Here is a 9,880-nt window from a genome sequence, read left to right as displayed (position 1 = left end):
CTTTTTTACAGTTTAATCAAAAAATTGCATTAATTTATTTAAAATATTATATATATAAGTTTAAAAAAGAATTGTATATATATTATTATAAAATCGTAAATCATAAAATCTTATTTTGTTCCTTCACTGCGGTCGATAAGAACGAGTCCTAAGACAATTTTCTTCAAAGTGAAATTTTTATATAAACTAAATCTGTGTTTATATGTGTAAATCTGTAAGAGTTATGAAAACATTTTTAAATTAAAAAATAAAAAATGTTATTAATTCTTATTAAGCATGTATATCATGAGTTATTAAAGAGAAATATGTTTATGTATTTAAAATATTCTACATTTAATGTATATTTTTTTAGCAAGTAACTCGTCCTCAGATGGTACAAGTAATAATAAATATTAATTAGATTTAGTTATTTATAAACTATATATTTTAACTATATATGTTTTATTTAGTAACGATTTTTCAATACTTGTCAAAATTACACTAACTGTGTATTAATGTTTTAAACTCTAGAGATATAAATCTGTATTTATATGTCAGAATTTTCAAAACATTTTTAAATTTAAAAAATAAAAAATGTTATTAATGTGCATTAATTTTTATTAAGCATGTATATCATGAGTTATTAAAGAGAAATATGTTTATTTATTTAAAATATTCTACGTGTGATGTATTTTTTTTTTTGTAGATAGTGACTCGTCCTCAGATGATACAAGTAATAATAAATATTAATTAGATTTAGTTATTTATAAACTAAACAATTAGGATAAATCTAGTTAATATATCCATTGTAAATTAGTAAAAATATTTTTGCCTTCATTGTGCTTTAAAACTACTTGTGTATAGTGATGTGAAAAATAGAATTAATATACATAAGATATATTTGAACAATACTAATTCAAGGTTTATACTTTCATTTAGATGTCGATATGACTCCTCAAGTAACACGTAAGTGCTTAACTAAAGAACTATAAATTGTACATTAAATGACTTTTTACCAGTTTCTAAAGACAAAATGAGAATTTTATTATATCAAAATATATATTGTTACATGTCATTTAAGATGTATTGATACATCTTAAATACCTCTTATGGTCAATTGAACATCTTTGAAGTTATATCTACTGAATAATATTAATAAAAAATTATAAAAATTTTTAATTTTTAAACGATTTTTCAATACTTGTCAAAATTCCACAGATTACGTATAAAAGATTTATGTATATTAAGAATATCATACTGGTGTATGTTAATTTTTGGATAATTTCTTATAGAGTATAACCTTTTTGGGGAATTTCGTGATGGAATATAAAAAAAATTTCATTCATATAATTTCGTACAAAAAAAATTAAACATAAAATATTTTTTTTTTTTAGCTAGTGAAGTGCTTACAATTTTTAGAAGTAAATAATAATTTTACTGATTCATAGCACTAGATATTAATATATTATATATTATATGGTGTATAGAAATTACTACTAGAACTTTAACAATCTAAAGAATGAAATTGTATATTTTTATTGAACACTGGACATATTTAATTCAATCAAAAACAGAATGTAAATTAATTTTTCTTTCGATATTTTAAATTAAACATAATTATTAATCATTATTTAAATTTATATAATTTTATTATGATTGAATAAAATATGCAACTATGTTCATTTATTAAACATTTTACTTAAGAATAGAATTTAACTTAATAAGTATGTTAGTATATTAACAATAAATAAGAAAAAGGACAGTTAATTGTTTTAATTTTCTTGGTTAAAGTTTTATTAGGACCAGAGATTTAAAAATAAAGTTATAGTAATTTTAAATTGAAAAAAAATATATTGAATATGTTTTAGTTACAGTAGCATAGTTTTAAGGTATTTTATAAAAATTTAAATTAAATGAAGTTTATAAATTAGTTAATAAATTTAAAGTTAATAAATTAGCACCAAATTTTGGTGCTAATTTATTAAACTAGACTAAACATTAAAAAAATTTTGAACGTATAAGTTTGTAAAAAAACATAAAATATTTGTGTTTAGCTGATAATTTGAGCGAAGCTATAAGAAGTAAGTAATAATTTAATTGATATATAATCATTGGATAATATTTTATTTTAACTAATTTTTATTTAGATATCAATAGGGGTTCAAATATACTTGGTAAGAGGGAAAAATATATTTAATATATTTAGAATTTGTTATTAAGATATATTTTTTCCTACATAAAATTTTAAAATATAATATTTGAGAATAACATATCAAGTTTTAAATGTATTGTTTTACATTATTAATATATATCGTTGTTTTTTTGAAGCATAAATCTACAAAATTTGTCTTAAAATTTCATGAGCAAATATTAAAAAAACCCAGCACAGTGGTGATGTGACATAGTTGGATCAAGTATAATGATATCTGACAGTGATTAAAATCACTATAAAAAAAAATGTCACAATATACATATGAGCAAAAATAAGTCAACACCCTTAATAAAAACATTCGCGTGGACTTAAAAAAAAAAATTTTGAAAATCAGAGCATGCTAAGTAACTTACCCACAAAAGCATTTTTTTCCTAGTTCTATTATATAATAAGATAATAGGACAATTAAATGCAATATTGGCATACCGAAAAATCGTTATTTTTCCTTCAAAATTGATGAATTTCAAACGGCCAGAGTTGTGGTCGGATTTTTGGATTTTTTGCGCTTTTTCGGCACGTGCAGATCGCCGTGGTATAACTGCGAATCCAAAAAAAATCGTTTTAATGTCGTAAAAGAAAATCGGGTGGCGCGCCCTGGCGTCTCAAGCGTTTGAAAAAAAAAGCTCGTAGAACAATGAAAAATGAACGACTTGAATTGATTTTTTTATGATATCTCAGAAATATTATTAGGCAGGTCTGGTGAAAATTTCAAACCTTAAGTCATAAAACGCTGGCGTCAAAGAGCGTTTTTCTCGAAAATGGTCGAAATTTTAAAACGCTCGCGGAGTAGCGGCAAAAATTTTCCGACCTTCGTCAATAATTTTCCTAGAGTCTCATAACCGAGCACTTTCGTTGAAAAAACAATTTTTGAAAATCAGAGAACACTAAGTAATTTTCCCAGAATAGCGTTTTTTCCTTATTTTATTATATAAGAAGATGACAGTATTTCCAAACATTTTTCAAAATATAAGAATGAAAATTACGTTTAAACATTTAAAATTTTAAACATATAAGACGTACATTTAAAATTAAACATATATTGTATTTTTTTCAGTAAATATCTTGTCCGCAGTTATGAGAAGTAAATTATTATTTAATTTATATAACTTGATTTTATAAAAGTATATTTTTTTGATTTATTTATTGTTTAGATCCCAATACGACTTCAGTTGTTCCTGGTAAAATGAGAAAATGATATTTATAAATATAGTATTTGTTATTTAGATCTTAATGTGGCTTTTAGTGAAATGTCCAATTTTTCTTATGAATTTTTTTGCTTAAAAATTTCCAATTTGACAGCCAATTTCACACACCAAGCATACCAAAAGAATGTTTATTGTCAACAGTTAAAAATTTATTAGGACCAGAGTTTAAAAATAAAATTATAGTAAATTTAAAATGTAAAAAAGAATTGAATATACCTATTTTACAATAGCATAGTTTGATATATTTTATAAAATGTTTAAAACTGAATGAATATTTTCAAATTTCTGGTGCTGATAGGTTTATAATGTTTTTTCAAGCATAAATTATCGATTTTATCTTGAATATTAAACATTTATACATTTAAAATTTTGAACATATATGATCGTACATATAAAATTAAATATATATTGTATTTTTTTTTAGCTAATGACTTGAGCGAAGCTACAACAAGTAAATGATAATCTAATAGATTTATATGTACTGGATAATACTAATAATATTTTATTATTTAGATAGCAATACAACTACGGAAAATATTGGTAAGAGCGAAAAATGTTATTAATTCACAAAGCATTTGTTATTTAGATCTTAGTATGACATCAAGTTCGAGCCTAATTTTTACTACATAAAATTTAAAAATATAACGTTTGAGAATAACAAATATATATTTAAAATTATTATTTTTTCGTTTTTATTACATATCATATTTCTTTCAATCTATTTTAGTATTCAGAATAGGTTTGAACTTAGCTAATTCAGTTTTTTTTTTATACTTGTTTAGATAGATTATCTCAAGTTTTGGGTAAGTATTTAACTAAAGAACTTTAAAGAGTATTTAATACTGTCTTATTAATTCCTTAATTCAATCCTTAATTTTCAATTTTTTAAAAATTTGTCCGGTAAGTTTGATAAAATTTTATCATATGGAAGATTAAAGTTTTTTAATGTATTTATGATTAAAAAAAAAATTACTTTGCCGCAATATATATTTTTTCAGTTAATTGATTTTAAAGCCAACAGTAACAAAATTTTTATAAAAAGTTTTTCGTTTTTTTATTTCCTGTATCAAATTCAAAAAAACTAATAATAATGAATTTTTAATATACTATTCATGAAGATCTAATGAAAAACCTAAGTACAAAAAGTAATGGTGTACCATACAATCAGCCATATTAATATTGATTGGTGTATAATGATATAATGCCAATATATCAATATAGCCAATTTCACACACTAAGCAAAGGAATGTTTATTGTCATTAGTTAAAAATTTATTAGGACCAGAGTTTAAAAATAAAATTATAGTAAATTTAAAATGTAAAAAAAAATTGAATATACCTATTTTACAATAGCATAGTTTGATATATTTTATAAAATGTTTAAAACTGAATGAATATTTTCAAATTTCTGGTGCTGATAGGTTTATAATGTTTTTTCAAGCATAAATTATCGATTTTATCTTGAATATTAAACATTTATACATTTAAAATTTTGAACATATATGATCGTACATATAAAATTAAATATATATTGTATTTTTTTTTAGCTAATGACTTGAGCGAAGCTACAACAAGTAAATGATAATCTAATAGATTTATATGTACTGGATAATACTAATAATATTTTATTATTTAGATAGCAATACAACTACGGAAAATATTGGTAAGAGCGAAAAATGTTATTAATTCACAAAGCATTTGTTATTTAGATCTTAGTATGACATCAAATTTTTTGTAAAAATTCATTCGTTTTTTTATTTCCTGTATCACATTCAGAAACACTAATAATAATGAATTTTTAATATACTATTCATGAAGATCTAATGAAAATCCTAAGTACAAAAAGTAATGGTGTACCATACAATCAGCCATATTATTATTGATTGGTGTATAATGATATAATGTCTGTATTAATAATGGCGGTTTATAGTTGGCTGTATAATCTAACTAACGATTATGGTTTATCGATAGCTTAATATCGAAATGTCCCAGTATATGCAAAATGTCACAGTAATTTGAATATTAGTAATTTTGCAATTACTAAAATGTAAAATTTTACGCGCCATTTTCTTAAAGTGAAACAATAGATCTTCATAGAATTTTTATAATAAGCATGCCAAAAGGAAGTTTATTGTCTTCAGTTTACTCAGTTAAAATTTTATTAGGATCAGGGTTTAAAAAATAAGTTATGGCAATTTTAACTCAGAAAAAAAAATTTGAATATACCATTCTTTATAGTAGCATAGTTTTGAAATATTTTATAATAGGTTTAAAATTCAAAGATATTTTTTAATTCCTAGTGCTGATACAGTAATAATGTTTTTTTGAAGCATAAATTATCAAAATTAGTCTAGAATTTTCATGGACAAATATTAAAAAAATCACATGAATGTAAAACTAATACCCTCTCATTTTCCGTTTGCCTCGATAATTCTACCCATTTGGACAGATTTATCTATGTTTAACGATGCCAGTACTTCCATAAATTTTTCAAAATCTAAGAATGAAAAAACGTTATCAATGCGCAAATTTTTTTATACAAAAATTAGTTTTTAGACAGGTTTTTCATGAGATATTCAAAAAATACACTTACACATTTAAAATGTTGAACATATGAGATGGTACATATAAATTTAAAAATATTTTGTATCTTTTTAGTAAATATAATGTCCGAAGCTATGAGAAGTAAATTACAATTTAATTTATATCCACTTGATATTACTAAAAGTATATTATTTTGACTTATTTGTTATTTAGATACCAATACGACTTCAGATTTTACTGGTAATATGGGAAAATTATATTAATATACATAGAATTTGTTATTTAGATCTTAATGTGGCTTTAAGTTAGACGATAATTTTTCTATATATTTTTTACTTAAAATTTTCCAATTTGACGGGCAATTGTTTATGTTGAAAAATAAATATTCATTAGATTTTTCTTAGACCCAGTGATTTAAAATTAAAGAAATAGCAGTTTTAACACAGAGAAAAAAATTGATTATGTATTTTTTTACAGTAGTATAGTAATAAATAATTTTAGTTTGCTAAAAAAAATGTATCAAAGTATTTGTATTACATTGTGTGAAATGGTAACAGAGACCTTTATAATGTGTATGTCATGAGTAAAACAAGACGGCAGCTGATTAACAATAGACTATTGTCAGGTTTCAATGGCATACCTGCCGTGACAGACATAAACGTGCACAGTATGACTCATTGAATTAACCGTAACAATTAAACATTCCTGTATTTATTTTAAAAAACTAACGTAATCCCATTTCAATTTGTACCAAACATGATTAAAACTATTTATTGAAACATAAACTATCATAATATACATATACAAATATTAACAAAAATCACATGATTGTGAAGCCAGTACTTTATAAGTTTCCGATTGAATACGATAACATTATCAAAAAACATACGTTTATACATTTAAAACTTTGTAGACATTAGTTTTTAAGAAAAAAATAATTATAAAATGTATTGGTTTTAGTTAATGACTTTCGCGAAGCTATAAGAGGTAAATAATGATTTAATGAATTTTTATGCACTGGATAATTCTGAAAATATTTTATTCTAACTTATTTATTATTTAGATATTAATATGACTAGAGATAATATTGGTAAGAAGGGAAAATTATATTAATATACATAAAATTTGTTATTTAGATCTTAATGTGACTTTAAGTTAATTAAAAAGTTAAATTTCCAATATGATAACCAATTTTTCATAGTGCAAAAAAGATCTTCGTTGGATTAATTGCACTGTAACTTAAAGTTATGTTGAAGGCAAATTTTTCTTAAAAAAATAACGTTTGCGAATAACATAATTATGTTTTAAAAGTATTGTATTACGTTATTTATATATCTCATATTTCTATTCAATCTATTTTATGTATACAGAATAGGTTTAAACATAACTTATTCAGTGTTTATACACTTGTTTAGATCACAATTCTCCAGTTTTTTTTAGCATAAATTATCAAAATCAGTCTAGAATTTTCATGGACAAATATAAAAAAATCACATAATTGTAAAAATAGTACCTTCTCATTTTCCGTTTGCCTTGATAATTCTACCCATTTGGACAAATTTATCTATGTTTAATGATTGCAGTATTTCCATAAATTTTTCAAAGTCTAAGAATAAAAAAACGTTCTCAATGTACAAAATTCTTTATACAAATATTACTTTTTAGGAAGGTTTTTCATGAGACATTCATAAAATACATTTATAAATTTAAAATTTTGAACATAGACCATCTTACATATAAAATTAAATATATATTGTATTTTTTTTAGTAAATATGTTGTCCGAAACTATGAGAAGTAAATGAAAATTTGGTTTATATCCACTTGATATTACTAAAAGTATATTATTGTAACTTATTTGTTATTTAGATACCAATACGACTTCAGATTTTACTGGTAATATGGGAAAATTATATTAATATACATAGAATTTGTTATTTAGATTTTAATGATCTTAAAATTTTCCAATTTGACGGGCAATAGTTCATGTGGAAATTGTTATAATTCAAATATATTAAAAGCAGAGTTGGTAAAATATAAATAATGAAAATGAAAGAAGGGTGATGGGCTTAGTGAGAACCTGATGTTTTGGTTCTATCGGGGTCGTATGGTTCGAGGGTTTAGAACGACAAAGACAAGTAGATATAAAAATATATATTAAGTTCCTCTTATAGAGGTAGAATAAACTTTTGTCTGGTTAGTTTCTAATGTCCTAACTAAGAGGCAACGAAACGGCGAAGCCAGTTCACGAATACCTCGGCAACGAGACGGCAGAGCCAGTCCACGAATACCAGAGCCTAATTTATACAGTAGAAATCACGCTAGGTTTTTTAAAACATCTTTAAGGCAACGAAACGGCAGAGCCAGTTCACGAATACCATATAATGTGATTATGTATAATTTCTTTAACCAACCAGTCAAAATTGATACTTTAAGATATTAATTTAATAAATGATCTATTGCTTTGTCATCCTTTACTCAAACTTATTAAATCCAAATAATTGGGATAACATAAAATTACTTACTTCTTTTATTCTTGTAAATTGCTTGTAAAATGATTTGATAATTATCTCGATATGTTTATATATGTTTAAAAGTATTTAATTAGCACTTCGTCAAAAGATAAATAATTAAAGCAAGTTCTTTTCNAATCAAAAGATAAATAATTAAAACAAGTTCTTTTCATATATAAATAAAACGCATAAAAGTCAGCCGACAACAACACAGGGCTGTGACTGATAATTTTATTCTTATTTTAATTCGGAGAAAACAAACTCTCTTGGTCGCTGTCACTTCTTCCTTTTTTCGTTTCTCTGGAGTCTTTCCCTGACTCTCTGTCTGGAGTCTTCACTCCTCCTTTTGGAGTCTTTCCCTGACTCTCCCCGACTGAAAGGATTTCAGTGCTTTTTATAGTAAAATGATATTACCCCCAATCCAGGGATATTGTTGTCAGCGCTTTTAGTAATCTTTTTAGTTTATTGTATTAATTATACATTACAGGATTATTATATTCAGATAACATATTTAACAATTGATAAATTGACATATATATATAAATAATAAGAAATTGTGTTGAACATCGTATTTGTTATGACAGATAAATTATTTGTTTGTTTACAAGTTATTTAAAATACAGATTATACATTTTTCATTAATAATTATAAGATGCGTNGTGGCTTTAAGTTAGACGATAATTTTTCTATATATTTTTTACTTAAAATTTTCCAATTTGACGGGCAATAGTTCATGTGGAAATATAAATTTTTATTCTAAACATATCGAAAGAAAGTTTATTGTCTACAGTTAAAATTATATTAGGACCAGAGTTTTAAAAATATACATAATGCATAATAATATAATTATTTTACATCAAACAAACTTTTACTCAAACCAAAATCAAAAAAGAAAACCTAGTACAGAAGGGTTGTGACAAATATAGAAGATATTCAACTGTAATAATAACACTATCATAAAAATACGCTTCGACACAAAGATGTTAAATGTCACAGTAATTGTGGAACTACTAAAATGTAAAATTTTACACGCCAATTTCTTACAGTAAATCAATGAAAAGTTTAATGTCCAAAAATTTTTCAAAAACTAGAAATTGCACAAAATTCTTTATTCAATAAATTCCTTTTAGCTTCGATGCGAAGCTGAGAAGGTATTAATTTTACCATGATGTGTTTATTTTTTTTTTTGTGTCTGTCACTACTTTTTCTCAGCTCTCACTGGACCGATTTCTTTTAACAATACGTCAAAAGATCACAAATTGTATCTAGTTGAAGACATTACCCTTAAAAATTTAAAAATTTTCCCTCGTTCCCCGCAAATGGGGGAAATATCCAAAAAAATTACAAATTTAAAAATCGACAAATTTTGTCATTTTTTTCACTTTTTTTTCTTAAAACTTCCATAACTTTTTCAAAAATCAACAAATCAA

General features: G+C 23.9%; 1 protein-coding gene across 1 annotated transcript in view; it reads left to right on the top strand.

Moving 5' to 3' along the window:
- LOC126894982 (putative uncharacterized protein DDB_G0282133) overlaps positions 1-9,880 on the top strand; it is a 175,613-nt gene that overhangs the window by 4,010 nt on the left and 161,723 nt on the right. Inside the window, exons 2-19 of the mRNA XM_050666393.1 lie at positions 686-712; positions 919-945; positions 1,374-1,400; positions 2,034-2,060; positions 2,127-2,153; positions 3,246-3,272; positions 3,343-3,369; positions 3,821-3,847; positions 3,910-3,936; positions 4,179-4,199; positions 4,943-4,969; positions 5,032-5,058; positions 6,054-6,080; positions 6,153-6,179; positions 6,900-6,926; positions 7,003-7,029; positions 7,708-7,734; positions 7,807-7,833. Of these exons, the coding sequence (XP_050522350.1) occupies positions 927-945; positions 1,374-1,400; positions 2,034-2,060; positions 2,127-2,153; positions 3,246-3,272; positions 3,343-3,369; positions 3,821-3,847; positions 3,910-3,936; positions 4,179-4,199; positions 4,943-4,969; positions 5,032-5,058; positions 6,054-6,080; positions 6,153-6,179; positions 6,900-6,926; positions 7,003-7,029; positions 7,708-7,734; positions 7,807-7,833 (445 nt within the window). The 5' untranslated portion in view covers positions 686-712; positions 919-926. The remainder of the gene's footprint in view (positions 1-685; positions 713-918; positions 946-1,373; positions 1,401-2,033; positions 2,061-2,126; positions 2,154-3,245; positions 3,273-3,342; positions 3,370-3,820; positions 3,848-3,909; positions 3,937-4,178; positions 4,200-4,942; positions 4,970-5,031; positions 5,059-6,053; positions 6,081-6,152; positions 6,180-6,899; positions 6,927-7,002; positions 7,030-7,707; positions 7,735-7,806; positions 7,834-9,880) is intronic.

Source organism: Daktulosphaira vitifoliae, unplaced genomic scaffold (assembly GCF_025091365.1).
Source record: "Daktulosphaira vitifoliae isolate Bord-2020 unplaced genomic scaffold, ASM2509136v1 Scaffold_1, whole genome shotgun sequence".
Lineage (NCBI taxonomy): Eukaryota > Metazoa > Arthropoda > Insecta > Hemiptera > Phylloxeridae > Daktulosphaira > Daktulosphaira vitifoliae.
The sequence above is the reverse complement of the archived record's forward strand: the minus strand, read 5'-3'. Positions and strand labels throughout refer to the sequence as shown.